The sequence below is a fragment of the Cetorhinus maximus genome, chromosome 6 (genome assembly GCF_964194155.1).
Source record: "Cetorhinus maximus chromosome 6, sCetMax3.hap1.1, whole genome shotgun sequence".
Lineage (NCBI taxonomy): Eukaryota > Metazoa > Chordata > Chondrichthyes > Lamniformes > Cetorhinidae > Cetorhinus > Cetorhinus maximus.
Window position 1 is genome coordinate 122,716,801 of NC_135884.1, and position 15,643 is coordinate 122,732,443.

The window sequence follows — 15,643 nt, forward strand, 5'->3', positions numbered from 1 at the left end:
TCACCAGGGCCACTCAGTTACTGACCTCATTACAGCCTTGGGTCAAACATGGACAAAAGAGCTGAACTCCCGAGGTGAGGTGACAGTGACTGCCTTTGACATCAAGGCAGCATTTGACCGTGTGTGGTATCAAGGAACCCTGGCAAAACTGGAGTCAATGGGAATCAGCAGGGAAAACTCTCCGCTGGTTGGAGTCATACCTAGCACAAAGGAAGATGGTTGTGGTTGTTGGATGTCAGTCATCTCAGCTCCAGGACATCACTGCAGGAGTTCCTCAGGGTAGTGTCCTCGGCCCAACTATTGTCAGCTGCTTCATCAATGACTTTCCTTCCATCATAAAGACAGAAACGGGGATTTTTCCTGATGATTGCACAATGTCCAGTACCATTCGTGGCTCCTCAGATACTGAAGCAATCCATGTCCAAATGTAGCAAGATCTGGGCTGACAAGTGGCAAGTAACATTCACACCACACAAGTGTCAGGCAATGACCATCTCCAACAAGAAAGAATCTAACAATCACTCCTCGATATTCAATGGCATTACCATTGCTGAATTCCCCACCAACAACATCTTGGAGGTAACCACTGATCAGAAACTGAGCTGCACTAGCTATATAAGGCTACGAATCTAGCAGTGAGTAACTCACCTGACTCCCCAAAGCCTGTCCACCATCTGCAAGGCACAAGTCAGGAGTGTGATGGAATACTCTCCGCTTCCCTGGATGAGTGCAACTCCAACAACACAAGAAGTCTGACACCATCCAGAACAAAGCAGCCTGCATGACTGGCACCCTTTCCACAAACATTCACTCCCTCCACCACTGATGAACAGTGTGTACCATCTACAAGATGCACTGCAGAATCTCACCAAGACTCCTTAGGCAGCACCTTCCAGACCCATAACCACTACCATCTAGAAGGACAAGAGCAGCAGACACGTGGAAACACCACCTGGAAGTTCCCCTCCAAGCTACTCACCATCCTGACTTGGAAATATATCATTCACTGGTCACTGGGTCAAAATCCTGGAACTCCCTCCCCAACAGCACTGTGCATGTACCTGCACCACAGGAACTGCAGCGGTTCAAGGCAGCATATCACCACCACCTTCTCACAGGCAATTAGGGATGGGCAATAAATGCTGGCCTAGCCAGCGAGGCCCACATCCCATAAATGATTTTAAAATATTTCATCCTTTTTTCAAATCCCTCCATGCCCTCGTTCCTCCATCTCCAATTTCCTCTAGCCTTACAGCACTCGTTTTTATGTGCCTCCAAATTTGGCTTCTTGAATTCCTGCCTCTCGAGCATTTGAGTTTAATCATTTCACTACTGGTAACTGTGCTTTCGGCTGCAGAGGCCCTAAGCTCTCGAATTCTCTTCCTAGGCCCCTTTGTCTCTTTTTCTCTCTTTCCTCTGTTAAGGCGCTAACCGACCTGAATATCCCCATTTGTGGTTCAATGTCAAATTTTGTTTGATAACCCTAGTGAAGTGCCTCAAAGGCACTATATTTACTAAAATAAAAGCAAAATACTGTGGATGCTGGAGATCTAAAATAAAAACAAAGTGCTAGAAAAATTTGGAACCAAAGACGACATATTGCGCTCAAAACATTAACTCTGTTTTACTCTCCACAGATGCTGCCAGACCTGAATTTTTCCAGCATTTTGTCTTTATAACTAATATTCACTATTAGCCCACTGACTCTCCATTACCTTGACTGCACTACCTCACACACAGCTTTTTGTAAAGGGCTCTATTCCATTCTCCAAGTTTTTGTCACATCTATTCTGATGATGTAACCTTCTGTACCAGCGCTTTTGTCACCCTTTTTCCTCAGCCAAGGATTTCCCTCTCCCAGCACACACACCACTATGGTTGGCAGGACATTCAACATGCCTGTCCCATTTCCTGCACTTATGCTTGCACCCCTTCTCCCAAACCCACCCCTTCACATTCCATGAACCACATTAGGTTTCCCATTGTCCTCACCTTCCACCCCACCAGCCTCCATTTTCAAAGAATCTTACTCTGCCATTTTTGCCACCAAACATAAAAAACGCCACCCTTTTCAGTCTTCTGAAGGAACTGTTCCCTCCAAAACACTAGTCCATTCCTTTAATCACCTCCTTTGCTCCCTTCCCACAGTATTTTCCCATGCAAGTGCAGGAGCTACAGCTCCTACCCTTTTACCTCCCCACTTCTCACTGATCAATGCCTCAAACACTATTTTCAGGATAAAAAGTAATGGTTGTACTTCTTTCAATTTCGTATATTGTATTCACTACATGCAATGCAGTCTTCTCTACATTGAGGTGACCAAACACAAGGGGGGGGTGACAACTTGATGGAAGTGTGTCTGAGCTTCCAGTCACCTGTTACTTTAATTCTTTTCTCCATTGCCACTCTGATCTTTCTGATTTCAGCCTCCTGCACTGTTCCAATGAAGCTTGGTAAAACTTTCAGGAAAGTGCTACATCTTTTAATTAGGCACTTTACAGCCACTTGGAATCAACATGGAGTTCCACGATTTCCACTAATCACCTTTACCTCCTTTCAGCATTGCTGAAAAAAGAGACACGTCTAAGCGTTTCATCTTGCACTCATCAGGGCACTCACAAGAATACCAATATAAGGGGGAAAACAACAATTTATACTGTATGCGAAAAGAGTGCGACTGGTTGGCAAGTGGCATTGCCATGGAAAATGCACCACTGATGGTGACTAACAGTTAACTGCCAAGCATTGTTTGAAATTTAAACCAGGCAGCTTGACCTTGATTGCTCAAAGCATTGCCCTGAGGAATGAGACAGCAAATAGCTGTCACTTTTTTTGTTTAGCTGAAACAGGTGCAATGTATGTACATGTTCTTTCTGTGTGCAAAGAACAGAGCCCAGTGTATTAATTTATGAAGCTTCCAGTACATGCAAATGCACCACACTGCAAGCCCGACTGACAAACTTAAATTTGTCAGCGTAATTCTTAGCACACTGAGGATTATTTAGCAAATGTTGTCCAATCACGGAATCACATCTGATGTTGGACACTAGTTTGAGTTTTGCAATCACGGGCTGGTTGGATAGAGTGTGTACCCTGCCCGTTGCAAACAGCGGCTAGGACATGCTTTTTGATACAATCCGCCAGTCTTTGGGACGTACGGCCTACATACCTAGCATCGCACTGGCACCGAAATTCATATACCACATTACTCATTTATGTGATAGGCAGAATATCTTTTTGGCTTGACGGCAGCATCCCGTTTGTGGTGAATACCACTTGTGTTTCTAAAGCATAGTAGCAGTGTGAAACAACTAGCTTTATCTGTTGCTCAAATTTTTAAGATATCTTGCCCTTCCGGGGCAATCCGAGGTAGACTGGGAACTTTTCAGGGCTGAAAGTGACGGCCTTAGGCCCATTCATGAGTTTGCATGATATACAGCGCAAAATAATCTGATCAGGTAGCCATTATCCTACAGGAGCCTTTGATGCGCCCTATTTCAGCATTGAGTTTGTATTGTGAACAAATGGCTCGGGACCTATTTACAAGGTTGGCGATAAGGCCAATCTTATAGTGTGTGGAACTGTAAGAATCCCAATGCGTATATTGACCAGTGAAGGCAGGCTTGGGTAGGCAATGGTAGAGAATCCCCTGGCAGATTTCTCAATTAGTACATCAAGGAAGGGGAGTTCATTTGACTGCTCCATTTCATAGGTGAATTTGAGCACAGGATGGAGCCCATTAAGACATGTAAAGGAACTGTTACATGCAGCTGTGGATTTAAATACAGCAAATGTATCGTCCACATATTGGAAATATGCGAGGGGTAGGAGGTTGGGTGTCATTCCATTGAAGACACGTTTCTCATGGAACCCAACAAAGATGTTTGCGAGAGATGGGCCTAGAGGGGATCCCATGGCAACACCATCTATTTGGGCATACATGGTGTCATTAAAACTGAACTCAACTGCACGAGTTGCTGAGTTCATAAATTCAACGAACACTGATTCGCGCAATGGTGGCGGTCTAGATCGCCATAATATAGTGCTGCAGTGTAAATATCAATGGCTTCCTTAAGTGGAACATTGGTGAATAGGCTAGCAGTGTCAAATGAGCACAGACACAGTATTGCTATTGATATGCAAGTCCTGTATGGCCTTTGCAAATGTAAAGGAGTATTTCACCGTGTATGTGGAAAACTTGGTCAAAACTGGTTATAACAATTCACCCAACCATTTGGCCAATTCATGTTGTGCAGAACTGGTCATAGCTAACATGGGACGTAGAGGGCTATCACTTATGTGTCTTGGGACAGTCCATACATATGCAGACGTAGCAAATTATGAGGGCAAACCCTGTCATATAAATCACGTGCTAGCTCATTGCTCTTACAGAAGTCCAACAAGCTTTTTTTTAAGCTTACTTTCGAGCATGACTATCCAGTCATGTCAAGCAGCAGATCCAATGGATATGAATTTGGACCTATCATTAAGAATGATATGCATTTTGTTGATATAGTCACGCTCGTTAAGGATGACTATTCCCTTCCCTTTGTCACGTTTACTGATGTATATGTCCTAGTTGATCTTAAGGCTTTGCAATGCTATAAGCATGCTTAGCTAACGCACGCATAATGCGGGATTCTGAACGACCTAACTTTCGCTGGTCATTTATGAAATTGGGATCTTGCTGAGCACAAATTGGCTACTACTTTGTCTATATAACAGCAGCAATGCTCCAAACTCCATTTGCAGAAAAGCATGTTGGAACATCCTGAGGACGGGATAGATGCAATTCAAGCTTATGCTCAACATGAATTAACACACAAGATAATATGCTTTGGGACAGGCAGGTTGAAACAACAGCTTAAACCATGAATTTAGAAGAGGAAAATCCTGACAAATTACTGTGATTTTTAGATTACCAATAAATAGTATTTGTTCTAGATTTTCAGAAAGCTTTGGCAAACATTCATGTAAAAACGGAACTCTGTTAAAAAAAACATTGATCTTTACTGGAAACCAGTTAGATAATAGGAAACATTTATATGCTTTAACGTCAGACTGGATGAGGGCATTGAGTAGTCACACAGGCACCCCATCTTTCTAATCTGTACAATAATCTGAATACAGGAACCTAACTGCTGTGGTCAAATACTGCTCAACATTAGAAATAGGGCTAGGAAATGCAGTAAAACACTTACAAAAAGGATTTAAAATGGGCAAAAAAAAGGACAAATATGACCAATGAAAATTTGTCTTCATTATATAATGAGTTCAACTAAATTAGTTCACGGGCTATTCAAAACAGCCCGACAGTATTAGCAAACTTGACTTTTAATGTACATACAATGTGGCAAATAATTAGATTGAATAGATAGCCATGATGTGTAGTCAGGACAGAATGTGAATGTGCAGACTTTATAATCCATTGATCAGACCATACTGGGGAGTACTATTTGTACAATTTTGTCTTTGGTCAACAATTCTTAAATAAAGATAATACATTAGAAAAGGTACAGAAAAACAACAAAAATTTATCCAAAGGATAAAGGGGATGAGCTTTGAAAATCAAACAGTTTAAACTAAATTAAGCAGTCCAGATAATAGGCAGTGGGGAATTCAGGAGATCATACAAGTATATCAAATGGTATATAAAAGTAATGTGAGATCAGAGGACATAACTGGAAATCAGTGCAAAATCAGTTTGAAATAAATAGTGAAATGTGCAAAGTAATCTGTCGGGCAAGATAACAGGGGCAAAGACACATTGCTTAAATTACAATTAGATGCTATGCGGGAAGAATTCAGTTGCTCAAGGAATGAGTTCAGGTGGGCTGAATGGTTTCTTTCATGTTTTTATTTAAAACACTCCCATTGCAATTACTCCACAGTTACCCACATTAAGCTACATATGTAACATACTGGTCTTGAAATGAAAGACAAAGCAGTCAAAAAGGTACCATTACCAAAATATCAAACACCAACTCATGCTGCAACAGCCTTTGACTGTTAATACAAATACAAAGAACTTAACGGGAGCAGGCAGTTTTATCTTTGAACACTAACCATAAAACCCAAAATATATAGTACTCAGACAAAATATCTGCAGCAGGATTTTTAGAATAAAATTGCTGTCTTCTCTCAAAATCAGTGCAAAAACAAACAAACATTTGCTTAAATTAGGACCACAGTTAATATGGTCAAATTGTTTGTAAATCAGCTTTCACAATTGGAAGCTTGAAAATAGTATCTCTGCTTCTTGTTATTTTAAATGTTGTACCTGAGAGATCTCTTCCAGGACGGCTTTGTAAAGTTTCTGTACTGTATAGGCATGCATTTCAACACTGTTTGTGATCAACTGGATCAAATTGGGCACTGCATCATCTCTTACATAACTGCCAGCCTAAAATGGAAACAAAGAAAAATCAAGGACCATTGTAACACTGGTTATTATAGGGAAAAAGTACTTGTCAATCTTTAAACATGAGTTAAGTACTAGACTTAAGATTTTGGGGCAAAACAATATACATTACAGGAAATGAAGCACCATGAGAACCTCAGACACAGTATTCTATCCCACACCAAGCCCTCTCAACCCTTGAGCACTAACCTATTTTGGCTTCTGGTTTCCCAAAGCTGCCGGTTTAAAATTCTCAGCATCATGTTCAAGTCCCTTCATGATATTGATCCTCCCTATCTCTAACCACCTCAAACCCTCAGAACACACTGAGTTTCTGCAACTCTGGCCTTGCTGATCCCTCTCTCTTTTTGCCACCATTGGTAGACATGCCTTCAACCAACTAGAGATTCAGCTCAGAAATTCTCTCCTTACACTCCTCTGCCTCTATTGTATCCTTTAAGATACTCCTCTTTAACCAAGTCATCTATCTTAATGTATTGCCTTGTTTAGTTCAGTGCTTCTTTTTGTCTTGATTATGGTTCAGAAGTGCCTTGGAACCTTTTCCTATGTTGAAGGGGCTATATAAATACAAACTACTCTCAACATTTAAGAAGTATTTAGATGAGCACTTGAACTACCATAGCATACAGGGCTACAGGCCAAGTGCTGGAAAATGAGATTAGAATAGATAGGTGCTTGTTGGCTGGCATGGACATGATGGGCTGAAGGGCATGTTCCTGTGCTGTATAACTCTACGGTCATTGTTGGAAACCACCATAGCCAGGGGGTGTATACTGACACTAGTGCTTCTTTAAATAAATTAAAATTAGAGAAGTCTAAGCACAGTCACACGAGGTAGTCAAAGGGTACACGCAGCAGTCAGGGCCAACTGCCTCCATCTGCTCTGTCCTGCAAAGGCATCAAGGCCAAACAAATATGATACTAAAATTGAGCCAGTAGAAAAATATTGACAGAAAGCAACACAAAGTTGATTTAATGGAATGGATCAGCAAATCAATAGAATCCATTCACGGTAACACTTTACATAAATATCTGATATGCAATTCAATTTGGCTTTTAGAAAAATCATATCGCCATTGTTAATTAACACATTTCCCAAACCAAACATGGTGAAACAACCTTTCCTCATTCAATATCAAACTGCCTGCCAATAACGGATGACATGAATTTCAAACTTTTCGTATGGTGTTTGTGTCCATTAGTTAAGTGAATTAACTAGATACTTGCTGGGGTAGAGATTAAGAGGGGAAAGCAGTCCTGCTCCACCTAGCCTACAATCAGTGCCGAAAAAGCTCTTCTCTTTTCCACATAGCAGTTCTTGCCTCCATTTAGTTATTGAATTTCCAGAGGTCCACAAATCACTGCAGCATGACAGCGTTAAAATATGCAGGACGCAGCTTCATTTAAAATCTTCAAATCAGCAACCCACCTCCTGGGAGTGAGTCGGTTGTCCATTAACCCTGCCCTAACTCTTAAAATCTGAAGTGGGCAGGTTCAAGTGGGTTGGATTCAGGTTTGTGATCTTTAAAATTTTAAACACCCAACCCAACTCAAATTTTGGACATTAAAATCCCCTCAACATGTCAGACTTGAACTCAAACCTCAATGCCATTTACCAGTGGGGTTGAAGGAGAAAGAGCTGCTTTAGCTTACAAGTTCAATGCACATCAACCTAGTTCCAAATCTTGTATTCTATTCAGTGATGAAGTTGTACATCATAGTGCACATGCACTCTCTTTTTTCATAAGGAAGTTTGTGTTTTGAGGTCATCCCTATTTAAAAATATTTCTCTAAAATAAGCTGGAACTCAATAGTATAAGACACTAGTTAGGCCTCATCTGAAGTTCTGCACCCATTCTGGACGCCATAATTAAGGATGGATGTGAAGGCATTGGAGACAGTACAGAGGAGGTCCACAAGAATGATTCCAGGGACAGAGAACTTTAGCTATGAGGATTGATTGGAATTGTTTTCCTTGGAGAACAGGTGGCTTAGAGGAGATTTGATAGAGATATTCAAGTCCCTGAGGCATTTGGACAGGGTAAATAGTGAGAAACGGTTCCGGCTCAAGACAGCATCAAGAACTAACTGGCACAGATTCAAAATAATTGGCAAAAGGAGCGAAAGTGAGGTGAGGAATAATTTTTTTTTACCCAGAGGGTGGTTGGAGTCTGGAACAAATTTCCAGAGAGGGAATCGAGGTATTCAAAAGGAAATTGGACTGCTATCTGAAAAGCATGAATGTGCAAGGTTACAGGGATAAGGGAGGGGAGTAGGATTGGGTAGAATGCTCTTTCGGAGGGCCAGAGCAGACTCAAGGGGCCGAATGGCCTCCTTCTGCATTGTAAAGATTTTGTGCTTTACTTCTACCATCAAAACAAGTTAGTCCACTGTGCCTGGTTGCTAAAGTTATTCTCCAATGTCTGTGAAACTTGCATGAACTAAAATGCTATATAGATGAGGAGCTTTTTATCATATATCTTATAACCACAGTAATCTGGAATACACACTTTCAGCCGCATTAAATCCCCCTATACCATACCCACTAGTGCTCAATGGAACTCAAGAGCTGTGTCATTTGTATATTGATCATGCAAGTACAGCTATGTACAACTGAGGTTCAAACATTGACAACTAGAAAGATCATTCGTTTAGAGCTTTCTCCACTGGACCAAGGTCTGCTCAACACCCAAAATGTTGTGACATTACATCTTTAACAATTGTTAGTACCAACACAATACACACTAGCTTAACCCAAAAACCGAAGGATGAAAACACTACTGACCCCCCTTCACCCTGATGCAGAGTAATGGCGTTAACAATGTTTCAGTTTATCTTGCTCAGTGTGGCAGTGTGGAACTTGCTTTCTTAATCCAGAAAGTGTTCTGTCTTACTTTTAAAGCTCTGAAAAATCTGAGTGAATAGTTATTTATTGAATTACATTTTGTGCTTCACTTTTATATCATTGACATTCCTCAAAACAGTACGTTAAAACGATTTGATCTTATGTCTTTTACCATTATTTGGTTTTCTATAATTGGCGGTTTAAGTCAATACAAAATGGAGCATGAATTTCACAACATAAACTATCTTTATACACTTCAAACACTGAAGATTCAATTACCTTAATTTCAGAAGCCTCAGACATGGCGCCCATTTGATTCATCATGTCTGTGCTGGATCATTACTGTAAAAACAATGCAAAACTAATCTCTCTGCACTACTGTCTCCCATGACCCTGCATCTTCCTTTGCTTTAAACGTTTATCTACTCTTTGTTTAAAAGGTATATGGTCATTAGCAACTCCATCTTGTAACAATGCATTCCAGGTTTTAAACAACTCTCTGCGTAATAGAACCAGGGGATTTTATTGTGTAGATCACTTCAGTATAATTGGTTGAGGTTGTTCCAACTTTTTTCTGTAAAACAGAATCCTTAGAACTGAACTTCCATCACACAAATTTGGGAAATATTCAAACTAAGGCCCCAGAGCTGACAGGCCAGGGTCTAACCCATTACACCAGCAGTTCCCCCCACAATATGTAATGATTCTTACAAAAGAAATGCTGCAGCTCTAAGCAGAGACCTCTCTTACCGTTGTTAACACTTTCATTATTGTGTCTATGTGCCATCGCTTGGATGGTGCATACCTATTTAAAAAAAGGAAAGTGATTTGAAAAAGTTTTTTCCCTACTAAGGAGATCAATACAATTTTTTGTATTAAGTAATCTTTGTGGTAGTCGATATGTCAAACACTAGGAAAAAGCAATGATCATCCCAAGCAAGCCTAAAATCATTGGTTTAATGGTTGCTTTCTGGTAAAACAGTTACAGAATTAAACTAGTAGGTACTTGGTAATTAACAAGCAAGTTAAACACGTAAAGAAAAAACATGCATACTGATGCTTTAAACAGAAGCATGAACATCGAACATTTTAAATCAATATGTTCTGCACATCTTGAACATGCACGCCATTATAGCGTAGTGAAGCAACTGACTACTGCAGTAATTAAATTGACATCATCGGTTTATATCTGATTCATGGAAATGCCATATTTTGTACTTTGCCCAAAATAAACAGTTATCACATACATATATCACAGACACAATAAGCTTTCCAATATATATGTAAAGTGAACTTCAATCAATGAAACAGAAATAATACAATGAGGCAACATTCACATGGGATAAGATTGTCAATCATGCAAAATAGATGCTAAAGGATTCAATAACTAATAAGCAAGACTAATTCATGTTTCAGAGTTAAGGGAAATTCAGAACATTCACACTTAAGTTGTGGTGAATGACTGCGTTTCACACTGGGAGGGAGGTATACAATGGTATCCTTCAACATTCGGCACAAGAACCACTGCTCTTTTCGATATACAATAACAACTTGGACCTGCTGGGCAGGGGATACATGGCAAAGTATGACATTTGCAGAGGACAAACTTATAAGTGTAGTTAACAGAGAGGAAGATCGTAATAAACTTTTAAGAGCTCAGAGAGAATGTTGGAATTGGCAGACACATGGCAGACGAAATTCAACACAGAAAGGTGTGAGGCGATGACTTATTCTTCCTACCGAAAAGTGAGACAATACATATGAAATTGTACAATTTTAAACTGGGTGTAAGAGCAGAGACACCCGGGGCTATTTCTGCATAAATCTTTGAAGTGTCAAGGCAGGTTAACAAAGCAGTTAATAAAGTGTGTGTGAGATCTTGGACTTTATAAAGAGGCATAGATTACAAAAGGCACATAGCCTTTATAAAACACTAGAACAGCAGCAGCTGGACTATTGTGTCCAATTGTACACACCCCATGTTAGAAAGGAATGTGAATGTTTTGAAGAGGGCATGGACGAGATTTTACTAGAATGATTCCGAGCAGGAGGGATTACAATTACGTGAACAGACTGAAGCTGGCATTGTATTCCTTTGGGTAGATAAGGCTAAGAGATTTAATGACAGTATTTAAAATCATGAAGGATTTAGAGATGGAGTAAGTAAAGAGAAACTGTTTGAGTTAGTGATAGGCAAAAGAACCAGATATAGTAGCCTTCAAAATGCAACTGGATAAATACTTGGAGAAAAGAATGCAGGGGTATTGGGTTGTTCTTTGAAAGAGTTGTGTAGACTCGATGGGCCAAATGGTCTCCCTTCCATGCTATGATTCCACTCTGTGATTCTTTGATTAAGTAAAAATCAAGAAATGTTTTCACATTAACCTTATTGTTTTGTGAATACCTAAGGGATTTGAAAAAATGCTCTAAAAGTCCTAAGTTGTCATTGAGGATATCAATTTACATAAAAAGCACCAAAGTATATAAGTTTGCAATTAGATTAACCTTCTGGGATCTAACAAGCAGGGTGGATAAAGGACCACCAGTAGATGTAGTGAATTTGGATTCCCAAAAGGCATTCAATGAGGTGCCATGTAAAAGGTATGAACTCAAGATATGAACTCATGTTGCTGGAGGTAATACATTAGCATGTATAGAGGATTGGCTCATGAACAGGACAGAGTTAGGTTAAATGGGTCATTTTCAGGCTAGCAAATTGTAATTAGTGGAGTGCCACAGGGTTCAGTGCTGGGGCCTCAACTATTCATAATCTTGGATGAAGGTACTGAATAAATTGTAGCCAAATTTGCTGACGATACAAAGATGTTGTGAAGAGGACACAGTCTGCAAAGGGATATCGATAGGTTAAGTGAGTGGCAAATATCTGGCAGATAGAGTATAATGTGGGAAAATGTGGGGTTGTCCATTTTGGTGGGAAGAACATAAAAGCAGAATATTATTTAAATGGAGAGAGACTGCAGAATGCTACATCACAGGGATCTGGGTGTCCTTGTACATAATCACAATAAGTTAACAAGCAGGTACAGCAAATGATTAGGAAGACAAATGGAATGTTAGCCTTTATTGCAAGGGGGATGAAGTATATCTTGCCACAACTGTGGTGATCTTATTGAAACATAAGATTTTGAGAGGGCTTGACAGAGTAGATGCTGACAGGATGTTTCCCCTCATGAGAGAATCTAGAGCTAGGGGACACAGTTTAAAAATAAAGGGTCTCCCATTTGACTTGGAGATGAGGAGGAATTTCTTCTGAGGGTTGTTAATCTTTGGAATTCTGTACCCGAGAGAGTAGCAGAGTCTGGGTTATTGAATATATTCAAGGCCAAGTTAGACAGATTTTTGAACTACAATGTCAAGGATGAGTGGCAGGCAGAAAAGGGGAGTTAAGTCCTGATTTTATTGAATGGCGGAACTGACTCAAGGAGCCAAATGGCCTACTCCTGCTCCTATTATACACCTATACAACCTATAGTACAGGTGTGTAATTCCATTGCTTCAATCAAATCTGGGCATGTCTTGTACTTCATTGAATAACAAGTTTACACTACATTTGTAGAACACACAGAATATAAAGTCTTACTTCTCTGCTGCAAGAAAGATGCCAGAAGCACAATCTGCTTTGAATTCAGGGTCACACAAATCCAGGAAATAGAGCAATTCCTTCATCATTCCTCTAATGTTATTTCCATTTACCAGAGCAAAGCTCAGTTCCATTGCACGTCTATACAGGTAAATAAAGAGTTAAGTAAGTTCTTGTGTACTACCCAAATGAGAAAAGCTAGACCAGTTTTCCCCAATTTGAACTGTTGAAATTATGAATCAAGATGTTTAATCCCATTTATAAACTGTATCTCTAGACATGAAATCCAATATGTAGTTGCTAGAAAGAAAAATAAAATTTTGAACGCATTTGGACAATAACCCACTAACTCTTTCCAGCTTAGTAATTTTTCCAAGTCTAGCTGCCAAATCAGGAACATTAAACTTACTGTTATACTACTCTCATTCTATTAAAAGATATAATGTATTGCCGTATTTCAAATTTGTCTCTTGTACATGTTTCAATAACTGCAATTACAGAAGTTAATTCTTCACTGTTCAGCATTCATCCACACAGGTTTACTTATATAGAATGGCTATGATGCCATGCATATGAACTGTAGGAACATACTAAAACATCTCATGAGATAACCACGTCCATAACCCATTAAAGCATTACCAGCTGCTGAGGCTATTTGATACCTGAGCTAATGAGTTTCCTTCCCTGTAATGTCTGCATATTGTACAGTTCAATATAGACAATCTGCAAGCTTCAAATGTGAGAATCTTTACCTTTTAATAGATACATCCAAGTCCTTCAAACAATCCACTATTGTACTTCTGTGTCTTTGGACTGCATTATGATCTGTTTGGACCGTTTTAAGCAGCGATGTCAGTGCCACATACCTTAGAACAATGAAAAATAGTTGCACAAGTTTAAAAGCTTATTATAACTGTACATAATTCAAAAAACAATGATCTGAATACAATGTAATTCAACATGAGGAGCGCATGGCAAATAGTTACAAGGGTATATCATCTCATGTACACTGAAAATCTGAAATACTGGAAGAATTCTGCTTTACGACAGTTGATTTGTTGCAGAAGCAAACAAGGGTTTGGCTTTTCATTTGAGTTGGCAAAGGTTTTCTTGAGTTCAAAGGAGATTTCCCCCACCCATCTTTCACAGGTACACAAACTGCATTCCACTACGTAACTAAAACTTGAATTTACATTGTGCCTTTAATGTAGTTAAGGCACTTCACAAGATATTTCATACTGAGCCCTAAGGTGCATTAGGACAGTTGACTAAAAGCTTGGTCAAAGAGGTAAGCTTTAAAGACTGGCTTAAGGGAGGAGATAGAGAGAGGCAGAGGGGATTCCAGACCTTACGACTGAGGTAACTGAAGGCTCAGCCACCAATGGTTCATCAATTCAAATGTGGGATGCACAGAAGGCCAAAATTGGAGCAGAGCAATCTGGGAGGGTTGCAGGACTGGAGAAGATTACAGAGATGGGAGGGGTGAGGCCATGTAGGGAATTCAAAACAAAGGTCAGAATTTTTAAAATCAAGGCATGGCTGGACTGAGAGCTAATTAAGCGAGCAAGTACAAGGGTGATGGCCAAATGGGACTTGGTGCATTAGGATGTGGCAGCAAAGTTCAGGTTTATGGCAGGTGGAAGATGGAAAGTTAGCCAGCAATTGAATAACAAGGTCTAGAGGTAACAAAGGTATTCAGCAGTGGATGGGCTGAGATAGGGATGGAAGCAAGACGTTTTTTGAAGATGGAAAGCAAACAATCTAGGTGATGGAGCAGATATAGGGTCGAAGTTCATCACACAATGTCAAGATTGCAAATAGTCTGGGTCAGGGAGAGGGATGAAGTTGATGGTTAAAGAGGGAACTGAAGACAATAGCTTTGGTCTTCCCAATATTTAGCTGCAGGAAATTTATGCTCATCCAGTACTGGATGCTGGACAAGCAGCATGGCAAATTAAGAGATATTGGAAGGGGTCGAGAGAGGTTGTGAGGTACTCGAGAAAGAATTTGCATTTATTTAGCCCACATCACACCCTGAGGGCATGCCAAAGCTTTCATAGTGAATTAAGTACTTTTTGAATTGGAATTTCTATTATAATGTAGGAAATTATATAACTGCCTCATTAGAATGCACATGAAACATTTAACAGGTCCACATTCATTGATTGAAATTTAAATAGCATTTTAGTTAGATCAATCTAGATGCTTTCAATATAAGAGTTTGAAGAAAACCATTTTGGTTTTGTTCATGCAAAATCAGTTCATAGAACAGTTTAAGTCAATGAACATACCTAATATTTTTGTCATTATTAAGCAAGAAGCGTCCCAAGATATTTATGGCTAAAACCTGTAATAAATTAAAATGTAAAATTGTTAGTTATGTGCGAAGTCAATTTAGCTTGCATTTAAACTATAGTTAACCACCAGGTTAAATTAACTAAAATTTTAAAGCGATTTCCACATTAATAGTTGCATTTAAAATAACATTTAAGAAAAGCTATCTTTTTGCCATGGGCCACACAATCAATTTCCTTCCAGGCAGATCTTTAGTCTTTTACCATCTTCTGGAAAAGGAGGAATAATCGCCACATTTATCATCGTATCAAATCAGCTTATTTTGGGATAAAAACAGAAAACGCTGGAAAAACTCAAGTCTTACAGCATCTGTGGAGAGAGAAACAGAGTTAGCTTTTCGAGTGTGTATGATTCTTCTTCAGAGCTAAAGAGCAGTAGAAAGCAAGATAGAAGGTCAGCGATAGGTGGGGGCTAAGGAGAG

At 39.6% G+C, this 15,643-nt stretch overlaps 1 protein-coding gene across 1 annotated transcript in view; it reads right to left on the bottom strand.

The window, feature by feature from the left end:
* Positions 1-15,643, bottom strand: part of ap1g1 (adaptor related protein complex 1 subunit gamma 1) — a 148,084-nt gene that overhangs the window by 58,250 nt on the left and 74,191 nt on the right. The window contains exons 10-14 of the mRNA XM_078544417.1: positions 15,159-15,214; positions 13,620-13,733; positions 12,868-13,008; positions 10,017-10,071; positions 6,281-6,403 (exon numbers count right to left, since the gene is read on the bottom strand). Of these exons, the coding sequence (XP_078400543.1) occupies positions 6,281-6,403; positions 10,017-10,071; positions 12,868-13,008; positions 13,620-13,733; positions 15,159-15,214 (489 nt within the window). The remainder of the gene's footprint in view (positions 1-6,280; positions 6,404-10,016; positions 10,072-12,867; positions 13,009-13,619; positions 13,734-15,158; positions 15,215-15,643) is intronic.